The sequence below is a fragment of the Budorcas taxicolor genome, chromosome 20, assembly GCF_023091745.1.
Source record: "Budorcas taxicolor isolate Tak-1 chromosome 20, Takin1.1, whole genome shotgun sequence".
Classification (NCBI taxonomy): Eukaryota; Metazoa; Chordata; class Mammalia; order Artiodactyla; family Bovidae; genus Budorcas; species Budorcas taxicolor.
Window position 1 is genome coordinate 34,763,910 of NC_068929.1, and position 22,040 is coordinate 34,785,949.

Sequence of the window (22,040 nt, forward strand, 5' to 3'; positions counted from 1 at the left end):
ATGAAGTTCCCGTTAATGTCGAGAACAAAATTTTTGATCAAAGTAGACATGACGCTGGAAATGTAGGTTGGAGCCAGATTATTATTATCATTAATGACGGCAAGAACTTAAGATATTCTCACTGTTTCTTGTGTCTGCTTGATTATTTAAATAATCTAAGTAACAATTATACCAGAATAAGCTGTTGGGATATTCTCACTGTTTCTTGTGTCTGCTTGATTATTTAAATAATCTAAGTAACAATTATACCAGAATAAGCTGTTGGAAAAAATTCTTGGCTTAAGATAGAGGCCTTTTTCCAGTTGGTATGAGAAAAATATATTTTTCGACTGTGTATCTGCACCTGTTTTTTCTGAAATAGCAAGTGGACCTCGTATGTATATAGGATACATATAGCCGCAATATAAATATATTTAATGCTATGAGTATTTATTGCCAGTTAACAAGTATGTAAACAAGTGATGTAATGTGGTTGGTATGGTCTGGGTTGTGGAAGATTACTAATGAGGGGAATACTGGAAATGGATTGGAGAGGCGGAAAACTGGGAAAAGGTCCCAGACAGTTTACAGGAGTGGAGGGAAAAGTTGACCAGAAATAGAAAAGTAAGAGCCAGATTTATGGGAGAGACGTACAAAATCAACAGGACTTGTCACAAGGGTGTGAAGGGAAACACTAAGAAGTCAAATTGAGATGCCATTGACTCAAATTGCAAATTCAGGAGAAGCAAGAATTTTAAAATTTACTTATATATTCTTATATATTATTTATATATTTACAATTAAATAGTTATTGCGCCCTTATTATTATTGGCCAAGTATTGTTTTAGACGCCAGGGATACAGTGAGTAAGAAAGATGAAGTCCCTGCTCTCCTTGAGTTTTTGTCCATGACCCTGGGATCAAACCCGGTTCTCCTTTATCATTCTTTATCATCTGAGCCACCAGGGAAGTCCCATGAAAAAAGACAAAAAGCAAGTACATAAATAGAACCCATTTTTATAGTAATAGATGTTATGAAGAAAAATGATGAATAAAATGTCATGGTTGGGAACAACTTTTAACTGGTCAGGTTAGGCCTTTGAGGAAGTTAGATATTTGTGCTGAGATATTAACGGTGCCAAAGATGTGATGAGTTGGGGAAAGTGCATGGTAGGCAAAAAGAACAGTGCAAAGGTTCTGAGATGCGTTACAACTTCCTAAAAAAACATTTAAAAAGCCAGTGTAGCTAAAGTGTCCTGAAGAAGGAGAGTTAGGAGAAGACATTGAAGAAGTAGATAGGTGCAGATTGTATGGCTTTTATAGGCTGTGGTTAAGAATCCGGATTTTATTCTAAGTGCAAATGTTGGGTTTAAGTCAGAAGGGGTTAAATCTCATTTTTATGTTACAAGGTCCTTCTAGCTACTGTTTGTAGATTGGCCTTGAGGGAGTTAAGAATGAAAGTGAATTCGAGGGTATTAACAGAAGTCTTCCTTGAGTGAAAGTGATGTTGAGTTTGATTTATCTGTGGAACCAGGACATGGAGAGAGCTCCTGGAGGCAGCTGGATGCTCTGAAGAGAGGTCAGGTAGATTTGGAAGTTCTCTAGAGAAAGAGAATGATTAAAGTGTGAACTTCCTCAGGAGAGATCATGTGGTTTAATATTTATATATTGACATACTCTGCCAAAGATTGTAGGCTATATCATATGTAGCTAATTACATACAGTGAAATGGGTAAGATTTTTTTAAAAGGCATAAAAGCCTTTTAAGGGTGGGCATAAAAGTAACATAAGTGTATCTAGTAAGAAGAGATAAAATGGGGACTAACTAAGGTCAGGTGTTGATGAATCCCTTGATTTAAGAGAATGGTGAAGAAGAGCAATGGTTAAACTATTAAGAAGAACAGATATAGAGGCGGGGATGGGGGCAAACCATGGCACCCCTACCCTTTTTACATAAAAGGCAGAAGAAGAGAGTTTGGTGCAAAGACAGACAGAAAACACCGTCACATATTGGCTAGTTAAGTAGGATGAAGACTGAAGTCCTTGGGTGTAGGAAGATACTGGTGACCATTGTGAAACAGTTTCGGTAGTGAGGTGACAGAGAAGGCTGGATTGCAATGCACTGAAGATTGTTGGGAGAGAAAGTGGACGCTGGGACTTGCCTGGCAGTCCAGTGATTAAGACTCATGTTCCCAATGCAGGGGGCTTAGGTTGGATCTCTCATCAGTGAATTGAGATCTTGCATGCCTTGAAGCTCGGCCAAAAAAAAAAAAAAGACAAAGTTGACACTGAGTGAATACTACACCTGAGAAGTTTATTGGTAGGAAACAGAGGTAAGCTGGGGAAAGTGGTATCTATGGAAAGTTACTATTTTTTTTTTTTGGTCAGGTGAAACTTGATCACCTGGTTAACAGAAGGAGATAATGTCCTAGTAGGAGATGCAGTTAGTTTTAGAAAGAATTATAAAATTTATTGAGCTCCTGCAAAGCAGCATTCACACTACTGGCACTGTTACATATATTGTCTCATTTAATCCTCACAGCAATCCTGTTACTACCCCCATTTTACAAATAAGGAAACAACCAACCTGAGATTTATAGCTAGGAACTGATAGAGTGTGAATGGAACCCAACCCTTTCATTCCCCTTCCATCATACCTATGTGGAAAGCATAGGTGGAAATACAGAGACAGTTTAGAGGTAAAGAAGAGGAAATTGAATTCAGTGAATAAGATGAATCTAATTCACTAGGTAATTAGTTAGCTTTCTGAGTTGTGACATGGAGCTACTTCCATAATGCCAGGCTAAAGTTAGTTAAGTCGCTCAGTTGTGTCTGACTCTGCGACCTGGTGGACTGTAGCCACCAGGCTTCTCTGTCCATGGGATTCTCCAGGCAAGAATACTGGAGTGGGTTGCCATTTCCTTCTCTAGGGGATCTTCCCGACCCAGGGATCGAACCCAGGTCTCTCCGCATTAGAGGCAGACACTTTAACCTCTGAGTCACCAGGGAAGCCCTAGTTAGTGGTAGGAATCCAGGTGTTATTTTCAAGTGGGCCAAATAGTTACTTTTGGGCTGCCTTTTACATGTACTACAAATGATTTGCTACATTTGCTTCTTCTTTTTAAAAAATGTTTATTTATTTATTTGACTGCCCCAGGTCTTAATTGCAGCATGTGGGATCTAGTTTCCTGACCAGGGATCAAACCCGGGACCCCTGCATTGAGAGCATGAAGTCTTAGCCACTGGAGCACCAGGGAAGTCTCTGATTTACTGTATTCTTTTTGCAAAGATAGAATTTGCTTGTTATTTGAAGTGAGATCCTGAGCATCCGATTTTCAGAAGTTAAACTTCAGAAGTAAAGCTACTAAAATGATAAGGGCAGTTATAACTTGGTGGGCTGTCTTCTCCCTCTCAATTATCTTCCCACACTACTGAGGTAAAGCCCTCAGGATTAATCAAGGCAGTCAGGTCAGGTCAGGGTAAGATCATCACTTTTCATCCAAAAAAGTAAGCTCAGTGGCAGTGTGTTGTGCTTATGTTCATCCATTTATTTTGATAGAACTTTTGTACGTGAAGAGAACTATTGGTGCTACTGTATTTGCTGTTTCCTTCAGCCTTTGCCTTGGAAGGACATTTTATCCACAGTCACAGTAATGGCAGCTGAAGTGCAAATGGTACTTTATGAAGATGATTCAGTGCAAGTGCAATATGTTGATGGTTCCAGACTGCAGCTTTCTCCCTGTGGCTCTGAATTTTTATTTGAAAAGGCACCTCCTGTTTCAGCACATCCTTTACAACAGCCAGAAAGAATTCGCCAAAGGACACACTTTGTTATTAGCGCTTACCGAGTAAGTAAGGATGACACAAAAACTACTCTTTTTCATACTAAAATATTGTTGAGGTGTCCAGAATATAGAAAGTGGCTTGTATTCTGGATTACTGTCATTCTAAATTGATTTTCAAGTCATTTTTAAAAATTACTTTGTGGTTTTGTTTTGTAGGAGCAGTTACAACGAGCCCTCGATTTTCGTAATTCTTTTGCTACCTGTCCTTTTTTATCTGAAAGCGTCATACCTTCTGAAATGAAAATGGTAATATTTTTTAAACAAATATTTGAGGACAAGTGATTACAGACAGGTAGTTTAATATTTAGGTTTTTTTCTTCATGTCACTGAGCATGAACATGTTGCTATCCAATGCATAGGCCTGTACATTTCAACAGACTGATATTTTCAACTGATATTTTGTTCCTTGAGACACAGAAGTTACATAGTGTACCTCTGTGCCTTTTTTCCCTTTTCTCTTTTTTGTATCAGAGGATTATACTCAGAACTTCATAGATTGGTGATTTTCTGATTCTCAAAGGTATCAAAATTAAGAAATTATGTGGTCATTTTCAGTAGCTTATGTGTAGTTAATGTGTAGGAGAGATGTGTAATTACTTATGGATATACGTCTTTTATTCTATTTTCAACTTTTAGGAGTAATAATAACCATCATTTCTTGAGGGGTTACTATGTGCCAAGTTCTAGGAATGATATAGAAAAATTTTAGTAGCTTCAGTATGGCATGGGTATCTGCTAATCAAAATGGATGTTCAAACAATCAGAACAGGTATATTGACTACTACCAGCCCCTTTTTACAGATGAGAGAACTAAATATCAGACTGTTTACCTAATTTGTCCATGAAATTTTTCTAAATGGCAAAGTCAGGATCTGAACCCAGTCTCTCTGACTCTGAAGACTGTGGCTCTTAACCACTTTCTGCTGTAGACATGATGCTTGGTTGCCTGCTGAGTAATTTTCTATTACATTGTCTTATGGCAAAGGAGTCAAAAATTGTAAGCCAGTAACTTTGTTTACAGGGCCATTTTTCCACTATATCTTTTGAGTAATAATTCACTGAAACTACATAGCTTGCTGCTGATGCTGCATTAGATAGTCTAATTCTAGAAAAAACAGTTGTCTTAACTGATCATCCTTATAAAGCAGCTTTGCCATCAATGAATACTGGCCTTGCTTTTTTTATATTTAATTAAAGTATAGTTGATTTACAATATTGTGTTAGTCTGTGCTGTCTCCACTGTACAGCAAAATAACTCAGTTTTACACATATATACACTTTTAAAATATTCTGTTCCATTATGGCTTATCTCAGCAGATTGGCTATGGTTCCCCGTGCTATGCTGTATCCATTGTTTATCTATTCTAATGTAATAGTTTGCATCCACCAACCTCAAATTCCCAGTCAGTCCATCTCTCCCCAACTCCCTCACCAAATCTGATCTCTGTGTCTGTGAGTCTGTTTCTGTTTTGTAAATAGGTTCATTTGTGCCACAGTTTAGATTCCACATGTAAGTGCTACCATATAGTATTTGTCTTTCTGTGTCTGGCTTACTTCACTTAGTATGACTATCTCTAGTTGCATCCATGTTGCTGCAAATGACGTGATTACTACCCTTAATTTTAGCACACTAACATCTGTACACACAGACAGCATTGTAAATTTACAAGGCTTTTGTAAGTTTTAAGGTTTTATATAAATGGAAGATGAAATGTGTGATTTGGCAAGCTTAACTGATTAAAAGTCTGTTATATGACACTCACTGTTTTTATCTTATATGAAAAGATGCAGCAGGCTCTGTTACCTATTGCAAATCTGTTTGCTGTTGGTTCAGAGCAGTTTACCTTTGAGCAATTTGATTTTTTTGTTTATGTTACCTTTTAAGGCACCTGGAATTTACTTTAGTGTGTGATGTACCTCTGTAGGACAAGTACCTTAATACATGTTATCCTATTTAGTCCATGTGATAATTGTTTGAGATAGCATTTTCCAATGCTATTGAATAATTTCAGTACCATTTGTTAAATACTTAATTCTCCCTTTACCCCCTTGTTCTGAAAACCTTATGTTACCATATATAACATTTTATGATATGGTTGAGTCTGTTTCTTTATTCTCTAAATTGTTCTGTTGATGATTTTTGTGCTAGTTCCATACCATTTATGGTATGGTTGCTTTTTCATACAGTTGTGCTGGTCTTCTCTCATTTATATTCTTTTTTCAGAATAGACTTTTTGGGAAGGGCTGCAAATCTATTTATCTCTGATGCATTGTACACTTTAAATCAGAATATGTTTGCCATTAAAAATAATCAAGATGATTTTTCTTTTTCTTTTCTGTCCTGTTTGTCAGTGTGTGTGTGTGTTTTGTCTCTACTTTTCTGAGAGAGATAATAATATCAAATGTTCTCTGGAAAACCATATATAGACTGACATTTTTCATTCTTTCTAAATGGTAAAGGACAAAACTTTTAAGAGCTTTCTTCCATAATATGTTAAGTATCAAATGATGGAAAACATGTACTGTTAACAAAAAATACCATTCCTTTTTTTCCCCTCGTCTCAGCATATCTTGATTGATGTCTCAGAAGTGAGATGGCCCGGTCTTGACACTGATGATGGCATGACGTGTATGCAGAGTGGCACTGTGAGGATATCATCTTTAGATGGTCACGCATACCTTTGCCTGCCCAAATCTCAGCATGAATTTACAGTACATTTTTTGTGTAAAGTAAGCCAGCAGCCAGACTCATCTATAGAAGTGTCTGAAAAAAATAATAAAGGCAAAAAGGACAAACAAGTTGAAAAAACTGGAAAAATCTGTACACATGGAAGTTTATCAGGACAGAGACTGAAGAATAAAGAAAATGAACTTTATCATCAGATCATGAAATCCAAAGAACATTCAGAGAAGAGTTGTGTGAATGGAGCCAAACGGAGAGAGGTGCTGTCTTCACCTCGTACGAAGGACACATGTGTATACACATGGGTAAAGCAGTGCTGGTCTGTGGCCTCCTGTCCGGAGAAATGGAAATACCCTTTGTCTTTAGCACTTCGTTTTCATAATAAAATCAGCAGTATGTCTGGAATTGATGCAGATATCACCCAGAAGAGAATGTTAACTTCTGATGTTTCTGAGGAACGAGGAAAAGAAGTTTCTGTTCTTCCTAGGGCCCTGTTACTGAGCTGTCCTGCCCCACACTTGCACAGGTAATGGAAGAATGACTTATTTGTCCTAATACTTTTGTCAAAACCAGACCTCACCTAAGGATCATTTATCTATCTGAATCATCTGATACCATGCATAAAGAAAATTCAGTTGATCTTAAACTTTGCTTATAACAGATAGGAAATAATGTCCCTAGCTAATGTGTTACTTATGTTTCTTCCTTTATATACTACACTAGGTACTTTGTTAAGCACGGAGACTGTAGAGATGACTAAGACAGAGTCTGTGCTCTCTAGGAGCTTAGAGTCTAGTAAGGATCCTTGTCACCAAAAATTTTGATAAAGTGCAGTAAGTGATGGCACACAGTTCTGTGGGAATCAGCTCTAAGACATGTCAGCTGCTGCTCAGTAGACCCTGTTACTTCTGTTGCTAGAGCATGGACCTGACAAGTTTGTGATCATGGGTTCCTTGTTCATATATAGCCTCAGAGAATACCCTTGTCTTTGGTTAACTCTGTAAATATGTCTGGGTTTCCCGGGTGGCACCAGTGGTAAAAACCCTGCCTACCAGTGAAGGTGACATAAGAGATGCAGGTTCAATACCTGGGTCGGGGAGATCCCCTGGAGGAAAAGGTGGCAGCCTACTCCAGTATTCTTGCCTGGAGAATCCCATGGACAGAGGAGCCTAGCAGGCTATGGCCCATAGGGTTACACAGAGTCAGACACACTGAAGTGGCTTAGCACGTGTGCAGCATACATGAATATGTCCATTTCAAAAGGGATAAACATGGAGAGACTTCTGGATGGCTAGGAACAAACCTTTTACCATCACTAAGAGATGAATAACCTAATGGTTACAGATTTTTAACATGAACTCTGTATAAGTAGTATGGTAATAATGATAATAGCTAGCACAAACCACTACTTTGTGTGATGTGCAGTTATACTTTAGCTATTTCATCCTCATAGTCAACCCTTGAGGTAAGTACTATTATCACCCCCCACACTGTAGAGAAACTTGAGACATGGAAATGTTAACCCAACCAAAGTCTCACAGCTGGTGCTTATAGAATTGGGATATGATCTCAGGTCCTTTTCTGAGTACTTATTTGTTACTGAAAAACAAAGTCCAGGACTTATTTTTAGGCTTGTCATGATTATCTAGTTAGAATTGGGAATTCCAGTATTAGTATACATGAGAAGAGATTAACGCTTCTAAATGAATAATTTCTCAATAACTTGATTATCCTTAAACAAGACTTAACAGGCCTTCCATTATCTGGTCCATTCCTGGATCTGTAATCCTCACCACTCTTGCCCTTGCTCTCTCTATACTAAACTGGACTTTAATGTGTGTGTATGTTTGGCTGTGCTGGGTCTTAGTTGTGGCTTACTGAATCTTTTTAGTTGGCAGCATATGGGATCTAGTTCCCTTACCAGGGATTGAATCCAGGTCCCTGAATTGGCAGCATGATGTCCTAGCCACTGAACCACCAGGGAAATCCCTAAACTGAATTTCTCACCATCCCTCAAATGCTTGCCCAAGCTTTATTTTACCACTTTCTTTTACACCTGCTCTTTCCTGTGCCTGGAACACTCCCTTTCTCTAAGCTCACTAACTTATGCTCATTTCCAGGTCTTAGCATAAGCCTTATTTCTTAGATAGGACTAGACTGTATACAGTACATGGTGGTGGTTTAGTCACTAGGTCGTGTCTGACTCTTGTGACCCCACGGACTGTAGCCCACCAGGCTCCTCTGTCCATGGGATTTCCCAGACAGGAATACTGGAGTGGGTTTCCATTTCCTTCTCCAGGGGATCTTCCTGACCTGGGGATTGAACCTGCATCTCCTGTATAGCAGGCAGATTCTTTACCACTGAGCCACCAGAGAAGCCCAAAGTGTGTGTGTGTGTGCTCAGTTGTGTCTGACTCTTGCGACCATTTGGTGTGTAGCCCACCAGGCTCCTTTGTCCACGGGATTTCCCAGGCAAGAATACTGCAGTGGTTGCCATTTCCTCCTTCAGGGGATCTTCCCAACCCAGGGGTCAAACCCACATCTCCTGGGTCTCTTGCATTATAGGTAGATTCTTTACTGCTGAGCCATCAGGGAAGCCCATACAACCCACAGCATCCAGCAGTTCTTTCTTAATGTTCAGTATCTACTGTTTAATATCTGAGCTAGATAAAATTCTCCACTGAGGGCAGGGACCATGTCTGCTTTCTTGAGTGTAATATCCACAGTGTGTGTAGCACAGTATCTGGCCCACCATAAGTATTTCAGTAAATATTTATTGTTTGAATTCTAAATTTTTAAGGTTAGTAAAACTTAACATATATTTGTGCTGAGATTCAATAGTGAGATTATTAAAAATACTAAGAAAATATGTGGAAAAATAAGATTACAGTTGACTCTTGGACAACACAGATTTGAACTATGTGAGTCCGCTTATATGCAGATTTTTTCAATAAATATAGTACCTGCATTTTTTTTTTTAATCTTTAAATTACTAAATATGGGGGAGAGTTTGTGTTTGACTAGAGATCACAGTTTGTGGAATCAGCAGAACTAGGGTTTGAGTCCTGATTTTAGCCAAAGTGTTTCAGCTTCCTACCCATGGGTGAGTCATTTATCAGCTCCTTTGTCTTTGAAACAGAGATAATAGTACTTGGTTTCCTACTGCACTGGTGTATTGCTGATCCCGTTCACAGCACCAGTTGTCTTGTTCTTCACACTGTTTGCTGAACCCAGGGTAGGCAAGGCGTGAGCTAAGAGACTGGAAGAAGACTTGAGGAGCTGTAGGAACGAACTGCAGACACATTATTCTCTCCTGGCTGGCGTAGCACAGCGTCTCTCCTGGCTGTTGCGGCAGCCGGAGTAGCAGCCATAACATAACCATAGTAGCCATAACACAGGCATAACGTAACCTCATATGACATGACCGTGAATGCCACTCCAGCGTAACCCTGGTCCAGCAGCAGCCGGAGCTTTCATGGTGGAGCTCACACAGGCATGTGGCACAGAGTAACCCGTGACCAAACAAGTACCTCCTGATACACAGCATTATAAATGATCTCAGCTGTTACATAATCGTTATTTACAAAATGGCACAAGAGCAAGAGGCCATGGGGTGAGAGAGCCTGACCATGCCATCTTGGCTAATTTGCTCTTTCCCTACAACTGGGGTCAGTGCCCCCACCCCCGTGTTATTCAAGGGTCAACTGTAGTTTTAAATTTCATTAAGGTACTTTTGTATTTTTACTTTTTAAAAAATCTAATATAAGCAAGAAATAAGTCTTAACTACAGCAGCACTGTTTTGTTGACTTCTAAAGGTAAGGGGACGACAGAGGATGAGATGGCTGGATGGCATCCATCACCGACTCGATGGACGTGAGTTTGAGTGAACTCCGGGAGTTGGTGATGGACAGGGAGGCCTGGTGTGCTGTGATTCATGGGGTCACAAAGAGTCAGACGTGACTGAGCGACTGAATTGAACTGAACTGAAAGGTAATTCTATCAAGCAGCCAGAGTTAATAGTTTGGATTTTTGTCCTTCACAGGTGGAACTTTTCTGATTCACTTTCACAGAAACAGTTTGGTGAAGAAGAATATTCCTACCATGAACTAGTCAAAGTGGTTTGGTACAAGGGTGTTACCTATAGGTAAGGCTCTTGTGTTAATTTGAAACTATTTAGCAATATCACAGAGGGTATAGAACTAGCCTCGGAGATGGACTCCCCCAAGAGGATGTAGTGTTGCCAGGACCACTGTTTTCCTGTGTTGGCCCAGTCTTTTTCAGGTCTCATAGTGCACCTAGGGGCTTGGTGACTGACTCATTAACCACAATCACAAGATTTTTGTGACAGCACCAAAGCCAGTGAGGGATTTGTTTTGCTTAAGAATGAAATGTTTTGCCAGTTATTTAGGATACCCCTTTTAAGAAAAGGGGACCTTGTCATCTTAGGCATATCAGAGGGTTGCCTGTTGAGCATGGAATTAGGGAAGAAGTTCACTAGCCCAGGAGAGATTTTAGACATCATTCATGCAGCAAATATTCACTGACCATCTCCTCTGTATCTAAACTATTCTATAGAATTATCCCTATTCTACCACAAAGTATACCTCTAGTGACTGGAGTACTTAGTGTTGGCTAGATTCAGAGTTTCACTTCTGTAAATAATGCTGGAAGAAATTTGTGAAATTTTTTTCTTTTGGGTTGTTTTCCTGCATGAAAACCCACCCCCTTCTCTCTTAAAAAAAATTTTATTAAAATAATTTTATTGAAGTGCAGTTGGTTTACAATGTTACGTTAGTTTCAGGTGTACTGTAAAGTGATTCAGTATACATATGTATATATTCTCTTTTTCTTTTTCACATTCTTTCCCCTTATAGTTTATTGCAAAATATTAGGTGTAGTTCCCTGTGCTATACAATAGGTCCCTGTTGGTTATCTATTTTATTATAGTAGTTTGTATCTATTAGTCCTAAACTCCTAATTTATCCACCCCCTTGATTCTTTCCCCTTTGGTGACCATAAATTTGTTTTCTATGTCTGTGGGTCTATTTCTGTTTCATAAATAAGTCCCTTTGTATCTTTTTATCTTTTTTTTTTTCAGATTTCACATACAAGTGAAAAAAATATGGTATTTGTCTTTCTCTGACTTATGTCACTTAGTATGATAATCTCTAGGTCCGTCCATGTTGCTGCAAATGGCAATATTTCATTCTTTTTCATTGTATATACATAGACAGATAGGTAGATCACATCTTTATCCATTCATCTGTAGATGGACTTTTAGGTTGCTTCCATGTTTTGGCTATTGTAATAGTGTTGCATTGAAAATTGGGGTGTGTTTATCTTTACTCCTGGGACATGTGCCCAGGAGTGGGATTGTTGTATCATATGGTAACTCTACTTTTAGTTTTTGAAGGAACCACTATACTGTTCTGCATAATGGCTATACCAATTTACATTTCCACCAACATTGTATAAGGGTTCCTTTTCTCCACATCCTTGCCAACATTTGTTATTTGTGATCATTTTTTTAAATAATGATCATTCTGACTGCTATGAGGTAATATTTCATTATAGTTTTGCATTTCTATAATAATTAGCAATCTTGAGCATTTTTTCATGTGCTTCTTGGCCATCTGTATGTCTTCTCTGGAGAAATGTCTACTTAGATCTTCTGCCCATTTTTGACTGGGTTATTATTTTTTTATATATTGAGCTGCATGAACTGTTAGTATATTTTGGAAATTAATCCCTTGTCAGTAGCATCATTTTCAAATATTTTCTCCCAGTCCATAGGTTATCTTTTCACGTTGTTTATGATTTCCTTTGCTCTGCAAACCTTTTATGTTTAATTAGGATTAGAGAAATTTCATTTAGAGAAGTTAAGGAAACAATCCCATTTACCATCACATCAAAAAGAATAAACCTAGGAATAAACCTACCTAAGTCCCATCACTTCATGGGAAATAGATGGGGGAACAGTGGAAACAGTGTCAGACTTTATTTTGTGGGGCTCCAAAATCACTGCAGATGGTGACTGCAGCCATGAAATTAAAAGATGCTTACCAACCTAGATAGCATATTGAAAAGCAGAGACATTACTTTTCAACAAAGGTCCGTCTAGTCAAGGCTACGGTTTTTCCAGTGGTCATGTATGGATGTGACAGTTGGACTGTGAAGAAAGCTGAGTGCCAAAGAATTGATGGCTTTTGAACTGTGGTGTTGGAGAAGACTCTTGAGAGTCCCTTGGGCTACAAGGAGATCCAACCAGTCCATTCTAAAGAAGATCCGTCCTGGGATTTCTTTGGAAGGAATGATGCTAAAGCTGAAACTCCAGTGCTTTGACCACCTCATGCAAAGAGTTGACTCATTGGAAAAGACTCTGATGCTGGGAGGGATTGGGGGCAGGAGGAGAAGGGGATGACAGAGGATGAGATGGCTGGATGGCATCACCGACTCGATGGACGTGAGTCTGAGTGAACTCTGGGAGTTGGTGATGGACAGGGAGGCCTGGTGTGCTGCGATTCATGGTGTTGCAAAGAGTCGGACAGGACTAAGCAACTGAACTGAACTGAAGGATACAAAAGACCTGTACTCTGAAAACTATTAAGACACTGAATGTGTCTTTAAAGAATCTGAAGATGACACAAACATGTTCTTGGATTTAAAAAATCAACATTGTTAAAATGTCTATACTACCCAAGACAATGTACAGATTCAGTGTCAGTTCAGTTCAGTTCAGTGGCTCAGTCGTGTCCGACTCTTTGCGACCCTATGAATCGCAGGACGCCATGCCTCCCTGTCCATCACCAACTCCCGGAGTTCACTCAGATTCACGTCCATCGAGTCAGTGATCCCATCCAGCCATCTGATCCTCTGTCATCCCCTTCTCCTCCTGCCCCCAATCCCTCCCAGCATCAGAGTCTTTTCCAGTGAGTCAACTCTTCACATGAGGTGGCCAAAGTACTGGAGTTTCAGCTTTAGCATCATTCTTTCCAAAGAAATCCCAGGGCTGATCTCCTTCAGAATGGACTGGTTGAATCTCCTTGCAGTCCAAGGGACTCTCAAGAGTCTTCTCCAACACCACAGTTCAAAAGCATCAATTCTTCGGCACTCAGCTTTGTTCACAGTCTGACTCTCACATCCATACATGACCACAGGAAAAACCATAGTCTTGACTAGATGGACCTTTGTTGGCAAAGTAATGTCTCTGCTTTTGAATATGCTATCTAGGTTGGTCATAACTTTCCTTCCAAGGAGTAAGCGTCTTTTAATTTCATGGCTGCAGTCAGCATCTGCAGTGATTTTGTAGCCCCAAAAAATAAAGTCTGACACTGTTTCCACTGTTTCCCATCTATTTCCCATGAAGTTATGGGACCAGATGCCATGATCTTCGTTTTCTGAATGTAGAGCTTTAAGCGAACTGTTTCACTCTCCTCTTTGACTTTCAATCCCTATCAAATTAACAATGGCATTTTTCACAGAACTAGAACAAATAATTTTTAAATTTGTATGGAAATACAAAAGACACCAAATAGCCAAAACAATCTTGAGAAAGAAAAACAGAACTGGAGGAATCAGGCTTCCTTACTTCAGACTATACCACAAAGCTACAATAATCAAAGCAGTATGATACTGACAAAAACAGACACATAGATCACTAGAACACATAGAAAACCCAGAAATGAACTTAAGCATCTATGGTGAATTAATCTACGACAAAGAAGGCAAGACTATGCAATGGAAGAGACAGCCTCTTCAAGAAATGGTGCTAAAAAACATGTAAAAGAATGAAATTAGAACATTCTCTAACACTGTATACAAAATAACTCAAAATGAATTGAAAGACCTAAATGTAAGACCATATACTATAGAACTCCTAGAGGAAAATATAGGCAGAAAACTCTTGATGTAAATCACAGCAATATCTTTTTGGATCCACCTTCTAGAGTAATGGAAATAAAAATAAACAAATGGGACCTAAACCCACCCACTTATGATAATATATTCTTTATACATGCTTCAGTAAATTGACTTGGCTCGAGTTTTTATGCATTATATACCCAATACCTTTATTGTACCTGGCTGCTCCAGGTACAGTCAGTCACCTTCTTTTAGGGTGGCTCCATTTACACATAGCTAATCTGATTCATCAGGTATTGATTCTACTAGTTTCGTTATTAGAGAATATTATTTTTAGGTTCTAGAGTTGTCATATTTAACTCCTATGCAGTAGGCATTGCTTTGGTGACTTTACTTTGCCAGCCACTATGACTGTCAGTGGGACACCAGGATGATAAGACAAGAGGCCTGACTTCTATAAATTGCCTTCATGTATGTTTTAATCTCAATAAGAAAAAAAAAAATTTAATGATTATTTCTTTTCCCTAGACTAACCCATAAACATATGAACTCAATAGAGATTTATCCTGGAGATGGATCTGTTTTCAAATCAGAAGGAGCTTATTTGGGGAACTATTTTACATATTATTCCATTCGAGAAGAATCAGAAGAGGTATGTTGACAATAAGATCAATAAGATTTTTTTTTCTCTTTTTGGCCACAGTGTGTGCATGGGAAACTTCCCCAAACAGGAACCCATGCCCCCTGCAGTGGAAACAAGGGGTCTTAATCACTGGACCTCCAGGGAGGTCCAAGAAGATTTTTGATAGATAGCTGTTTCCAAATAATTCTGAATATATACATGGGAACTTTGATCTTCTATAGCATTTCTTGCTACTACTTCTTAGTCTAGAGAATTAATATAATTTTACTACCAGTAATTCTTTTGTCATGCTGCTGCTTGCTGCTTAGTCACGTCAGTTGTGTCCAACTCTGTGCAACCCCATAGATGGGAGCCTACCAGGCTCCACCGTCCCTGGGATTCTCCAGGCAAGAACACTGGAGTGGGTTGCCATTTCCTTCTCCAGTGCATGAAAGTGAAAAGTGAAAGTGAAGTCACTCAGTTGTGTCCAACTCTTTGGGACCCCTCGGACTAGTTTATCAGGCTCCTTTGTCCATGGGATTTTCCAGGCAAGAGTACTGGAGCGGGTTGCCATTTTCTTTTGTCATAGAACTCATCAAATGGAAACACTGAAACTAGTGGTATTTGAATCAGTATACTTCTTTGAGGGCTCCCCAGATGGCACTAGTGGTAAAGAACCCATCTGCCAGTGCAGGAGACATAAGAGAGGCAGGTTCGATCCCTGGGTCAGGAAGATCCCCTGGAGAAGGAAATGGTAACCCATTCCATTATTCTTGCCTAGAGAATCCCATGGATAGAAGAGCCTGGTGGGCTGCAGTCCGTGGGGTTGCAAATAGTTGGACACAGCTTAGGACAGATGGACAGATACTTCTTTGAATTAATATTTGCACATTAAGAAGCACATTCTTTTTTTCCCCCACCAGAAGTACTTAAAACACTTCTTAACTCTTAAATCTTCATATACCATTAGAAAGTTGAACAGAATTGTTCTGTCATTGAAAACACTAAAATACAACATGATATATTTAATATATCAGGCCAAAATATAATCATGTGGAAATTTTGTTAATAATCTAAATTTACTTGTTCTCATTCTGACACTTGAAATCCACCCTTTTATAAGGGTCACCATAGTATCACACAGCTTTGCTTTGCAGGATGGAATACAATATGTTTTCTGTACTTACAGAGTGGAGTATTTGAGTGGTTAGATTGATAGGGAGAAGACTTAAAACTTAAGCAGATTTTTTTGTTTTTAACTAGGGAAAATTTCAAATATATACAACAGTAGAAAGAGAAGTGTAACTGACCTTCATGACCCATTACCCAGCATGTTCCATCTATACTTCCTGCTGCCCCTTCTACTCCCTGTTTATTTTTAAGTAAATACCTCAAATCATTTCATTCATAAATATTTTACTATATATTAGAGCAGATTCCCTCCTGAAGTCTATTTATAGGAAAGTATTTATTTATTCAGTAAATACTAATTGAATTTTCAAAGGCAGGATACTTCTAAGTACTGGGTAGAGACAAAGAGCTCCTGTCCTCAAGAGCCCACAGTCTAGTAGTCAGTCAGTAGGCAGACGGGCAGATGAGATGAAAGCATGACCAGTAGTGTGTGTGTGCGCGTATATACACATGTAGTGCATAAGATAATTAACAGGCAAATAGAGTGGTACGCATAAATATCTACCCTACTGACTTCCATCTATCAGAGTTCAAAAAACTACAAGATAAATACAGAATATCTTCCTGGAGCTTCAGTTTTACTCAGAGGTATCATAGGGAGGGGCTGATAATTTTTATAATGAAGCAAATGTATCATGGAATAGCAGCATGTGTTTTGGGGATAAAACAGAACTTCCAGACAAGTTGTGCCTTTGTGATGGACTGCTTTGGGTTCACATCTCAGACCCCTGTATACAACACATTCACTCTTCTCTGTCTACTTGAGTGAAAAGATCTAGAAACAGCTGGCTTTCCTTTTGGAGTAAAATTGTTTGTTCCTTACTTGAACACACACTCCAAAATAAATTCCAGATGGATTAAAAGGCTTAGTATAAGACAAAAAAAAAAAAACCTAATAGAAAATGAGTAAAGAATAAGAACGGTTGTGCTTTGTAACCCATAGTATTTGAAAACATGTTCAACTTTACTACTTGCATCAAAGTAATGCAAATTAAGATAATGATATAACATTTTTCACTCATCAAATTGTCAAAAGGTTGATAATATCTACTGCCAGCAAGGGTGTGTGGAAAGGGGTGCTCTCATCAGTCAATTTACAGCCTTCATGAGGGCCAACTTGACGGTATTAAGTGAAATTGGCTAGAAATTCTTCTTAGACATCTATCCTAGAAAAATATTAGCACATATATACGGAGAAGCATGGCCAAAGATGTGAATTGTGGTCTTGTTTGTAGTAGCAGAACACTGGAAGCAATCTAAACATTTGTCAGTAGGAAAATAGTGAACTAAGCTATGGTTGGCAGATGGTGGGAATGCCACAAGACAGTTTAAAGGAATGAGGAAGACGTAGATGCATAGAGAGACAGAAATCGAAAGATCTCCAAGACGCTGTTGAGTGAAAAAAAAAGTTACGTAAGAATATGTACAGGGAATTCCCTGGTGGTCCAGTGGTTAAGATTGTGCTTTCACTGCTGTGGACCAGGGTTTAATCCCTGGTGATCAGGGAACTAAGATCCCACAAGCCATGTGGAGTGGCCAAAAAGAAAAAATATATATATATACTATGATATCTCTTGCCTAAAGAACGAAAACCAAACTCCAAACCCAGTTATATTACTGTATATATAACACCTGTGTAAGTGCACAGGGAAAGGTCTGGGCAGATTAAAAAAAAACTGAAGTGGTTACTTTTGGTGAGGAGTCTGGGATTTTGTGAGGGAGAAGTCAGGAGGGACTTAAATTTTATATTTTTTAACTCTTTCCCTCTCCCCCTCCCCCAAAATAGTAATGTATCATTGCTTATATAATTAAAAAATTAAAGAGGAAAGATTGACAGGGACTCACAATGTACGTGCTTCCATAGAGATAAAACCTTGGTGCTTTGAGACCACATAAGGAGGGGTACCTGACCAGTTTCCAAGGTTCAAGAAAAGCATTCTGCAGGAAGTCTCTGCTAAGCCAGGGTTTATCATTCTAAAGGAGAAGTTATGCAAAAGAGGGCAGAGTTTGAGGAGCATATAGCTAAGGGAACACTGTCTTTGCTTAGTTCCGGCTGGCTGGCTTCTTGTCATTAGAATTTCTATTTAAGTGGCACCTTAAGGAGGCTTTTCTTGACTGTCCAAATTAAAGAAGCTACTCCTAACACTCCCTATCAGAGCTATGCCTAAAATTCCCTACCAGGGTACCTTCCTCTTTTTTCTTCTTGGGGCATTTAGTACTTTGTGACATTTTCATATTGATTGATGTTTGTTTACTAACTTACCCACCTAGAGGTAACCCTTGTCTTGTTCAACACACTATTTTGCTAGTGCATAGAATGGTAGATAAATGTCATTTAAGTGGAGGCTAGAGTCTGGGGGCGAGTATTGAGTACTGAAAGAAATGAAATGCTGTGGTAGGTTGTAGTAGACTAAAACAGAGGTAGGATAGTAGGGGAAATGTCCAGAGAAGGGATTAGACCCTAAGGTGAGCCAGTTCATAAATGGGGCATTGCTTTTAGAGAGCCTCTGAAGGATTTAAGTAGGGAAGTGACATACTGTTTTTGTTAGTTTTTTTCAGAGGAAGATGAGGTGAGGAAGAAGTGCACTTCAAGATACAGAACCAGTTGGAAGACATTTGTAGTAGTATAGACAAGAAAGTGCGAGGGCCAGACAGTGGTCATGAGAATGGAAAGATAAGAATGGACCCAAGAAATATTAAGGACTGATGGTATATTGGGGATGAGGAGGGAGTTGAAAATAATGCCAAGTTATTGAATTAATCAATGAGTATGGGTACCAGGAACTAGATTAAGTCAAAAACTTGTTAAACCTAAAGTGTATTGATGATGGCACTTTTTGGTCTTACCAAGAGCTGTCCATAAGAGATTTAAATTCTATTATATCTCGTTCCCATCTTCATGATAGCAGTTGTAAGAAACTCATAAGATGTGTCTTTATTTCCGAGAGGTTAAATTGTGAAAAGTAAGCATTTTAGAATTAATGAAATAGAGCAGTAGGAAAGATAAGCACCTTCAAAGGACTCAATATCCAACAGAAAAAAACAAATAATTGAAGGGCGATATATTGAGTGCCTACCGTGTGACTTAGCACACTGTGCTAATAGATGCTGAGGTTGGGAAGATCCCATGAAGGAGGGCATGGAAACCCACTCCAGTATTCTTGCCTGGAGAATCCCCATGGACAGAGGAGCCTGGTGGGCTGCAATCCAAGGGGTCACAAAGAGTCAGACATGGCTGAGCGACTAAGCACAGCACACACTGAAGTCAGCCAACAGATAAAGCCCCTGCCTTCATGGAGCTCCATTCTAGCCAGGCAGACCACCATTAAGTATAAAACTATTGAGATTATAATGAAAACCAAGAAGCAGGGGAAAAAATGCAGGTTTTGAAGTGAAGGTAGTTTCATTTTTGATATGTTGAAGCTGAAAATTCTTTGTGATATCCAGTAGAGACTTAGATACTCGAGTCTATAGTCCAGGATAAACGAGGAGAGACTGTTTTTTGACTACCTACTGTAGACTAAATTCTGTCCCAGGTGCTTTGTAAACGCATTATTTCATTAATCCTTAGGACAATCTGGATTGTAGGTAGTATTCCTGTTTCATAGGTTGTGGACACTGAGGCTTACAAAAGTTTGTCTAACCTGCCCATCACTGTAGTTTAGTGAGTGGCACACCTGTGAAATGAATCCAGCTCTGTCTGACTTCAAAGCCCATCTTCTCTCACTGATAGTAAAGTATGAGTTACATTCTCTTGTGGTTTAGTTCAGATCTCTACTGCTACTTCGCCTTTCAGCATTAGGTTCATATCTCATGATTTCTTTGAGGAGTAAATGAGATGATCCTTTGCAAACTACATAGCATAGCACCCAGCACATAGTATCTGTTTAATAAATATTACTTGTTGCTGTTGTGATATTTATTTATTCAGAGGAATAACAAAAAACATTTTGAGCCTGTAAATAATATTATCTTATTATCTAACACAAACTGGCAGTTGTTCTTCCATTAATAAAATACAACAAAATGGGAACTTCTCCGGTGGTCCAGAAGCTAAGACTCCTGTGCTCCCAGTGCAGTTGGATCCCTGGTCAGGGAACTAGATCACACATGCTGCAGCTAAAGGTCCTGCCTGCAGTGAGAAAGACCTGGTTCAACCGAATAAATTAAAAAAAAATTTTAATGACAAAATGATATATTCATTCAATTAAAATAGTTCTCTAAGCTTATACAATAGCCTTTTGGGTATATCTAAAGAGAAAAGCGTACTTATATAGGTTTCCTATTAATGCACAGGGAAATTAGTTTGTTAATTTGAGTATAGCCAAGATTTAAATTGAGCAGTAAGTTATAGGCTGTTAGACTATAATTTTTATATAGGATGACTTTTGATAGGAATTTTAGACTTTAAAAAAATTGGGAAAGTATAAAAGCATCATAAAATACCTTTAAAATTTACGTTTTATGGGCTTTTGATTAAGTTAAAATAACTGCTTGCCTTGTCACTATCTAGATAAATATTTCAAGAAAAAAGTAGCTAAGTAATAATGGCCAAATTTTATTATTGAGGTTTTTGGTTGGTTTTTTTTTTTTTTTAACCTAATTTTCAGAGAGAAGAGAAAACTTACTCAGTAAATAACCTTCCTCCGGATAGGCCAGGAAGTCCATTCTCTGTGTGTTCTCTAATTAAACAGGCAATCAGGTAAGTGCTTCCTGTTCAACTGAATTCGGTGTTGTATGTGTGAGAAACATGATGCATTTTCTAGTGCTTAGGAAAAGGTTAAGAATTGATAGGTATAGCAGAAATGTCTTTAGTAAAATCTGTCAGCTTTTCTGGTCTCATCATTTATAAAATAAAGTGTTCACGATGTCATTGTAAGAGTACTTCTGGCTTTGAAGTTAAATATGAGAAACATCCATATATGGTGAGCAACTGCTAGTAGAAGACGTGCCTTTTCTCTGGGCGCTTGGGACATCATTATTGCCCCTTGGTGTCAAGCTGAAGGTGTGATGGTACTTCTAAATTCTCATACTTCTTTACTGTCCTAGAAGTGATCTTGATTTCTGAGAGTGAACAGAAGACGAACTGTAGTTTGGTTCTCTGGCTCATGTGTTTTTTAATTAATTAATCAGACTGTGGTGCCTAGAGGGATTAATGTGGATCGTTCAACTAAATTGTTTTTACAGACTTATGTCTAAGCAACTTCCAAAGTAGATTTGAAGGAGCAGAATTGGTCATTTGATTTTCCAGGGACAGTTGATTCACATCCCCACCACCCTTAGTCTATACCAAACCTTTCATGTGCTGTGCGTCTGTCGCTTCTTAAAAAGAGCAAATTCTGAAAATTCTCTCCATTTGGATTTTTTTCATTGCCCAAAATTAGAGGAATAACCTTAACTGTGTAAGATTAGCACAAAGAGAAGCAATAATAAGTAGTTCCCTTTAAGGAAGAAAAGAGGTCCAAACATATTTTTGTGGAAATGAGTTACTTGCCTCAAGTTGTATAGCAGTGAGAATGGGTTGCTAGAATTGGAAAATGACAATATTTGGAAATGTCTAAGTATTTTTCTTGTTCACAGAATTCTTCAGCATTGTGCCAAGATGAGGCTCTCTTTAAGCCATAACTATCGTATATGCTGCTGGAAAATGGTATCTTATTTTAAAAGCAAGATATTTTTAATCATTTTGTTATTTGTGTACACATTTATAAGTTCAAATTACTTTCATCCAAGTCATGTGAGAAATTCTTTGTCACATTAATACTGGTTTATTAAAAAATCCACTTAATAAACACTACAAAATTGGTCTTGTATTATGCTATTACTGTATATAGTTTGTTTTTGTTTCTTCTTTCTTAGA

At 38.5% G+C, this 22,040-nt stretch overlaps 1 protein-coding gene across 1 annotated transcript in view; it reads left to right on the forward strand.

The window, feature by feature from the left end:
* Nucleotides 1-22,040, forward strand: part of C20H5orf34 (chromosome 20 C5orf34 homolog) — a 31,295-nt gene continuing 9,255 nt past the window's right edge. Inside the window, exons 1-8 of the mRNA XM_052659255.1 lie at nucleotides 1-62; nucleotides 3,538-3,826; nucleotides 3,980-4,069; nucleotides 6,389-7,032; nucleotides 10,550-10,651; nucleotides 14,896-15,019; nucleotides 20,791-20,882; nucleotides 21,761-21,830. Coding sequence (XP_052515215.1) covers nucleotides 1-62; nucleotides 3,538-3,826; nucleotides 3,980-4,069; nucleotides 6,389-7,032; nucleotides 10,550-10,651; nucleotides 14,896-15,019; nucleotides 20,791-20,882; nucleotides 21,761-21,830 — 1,473 coding nt within the window. The remainder of the gene's footprint in view (nucleotides 63-3,537; nucleotides 3,827-3,979; nucleotides 4,070-6,388; nucleotides 7,033-10,549; nucleotides 10,652-14,895; nucleotides 15,020-20,790; nucleotides 20,883-21,760; nucleotides 21,831-22,040) is intronic.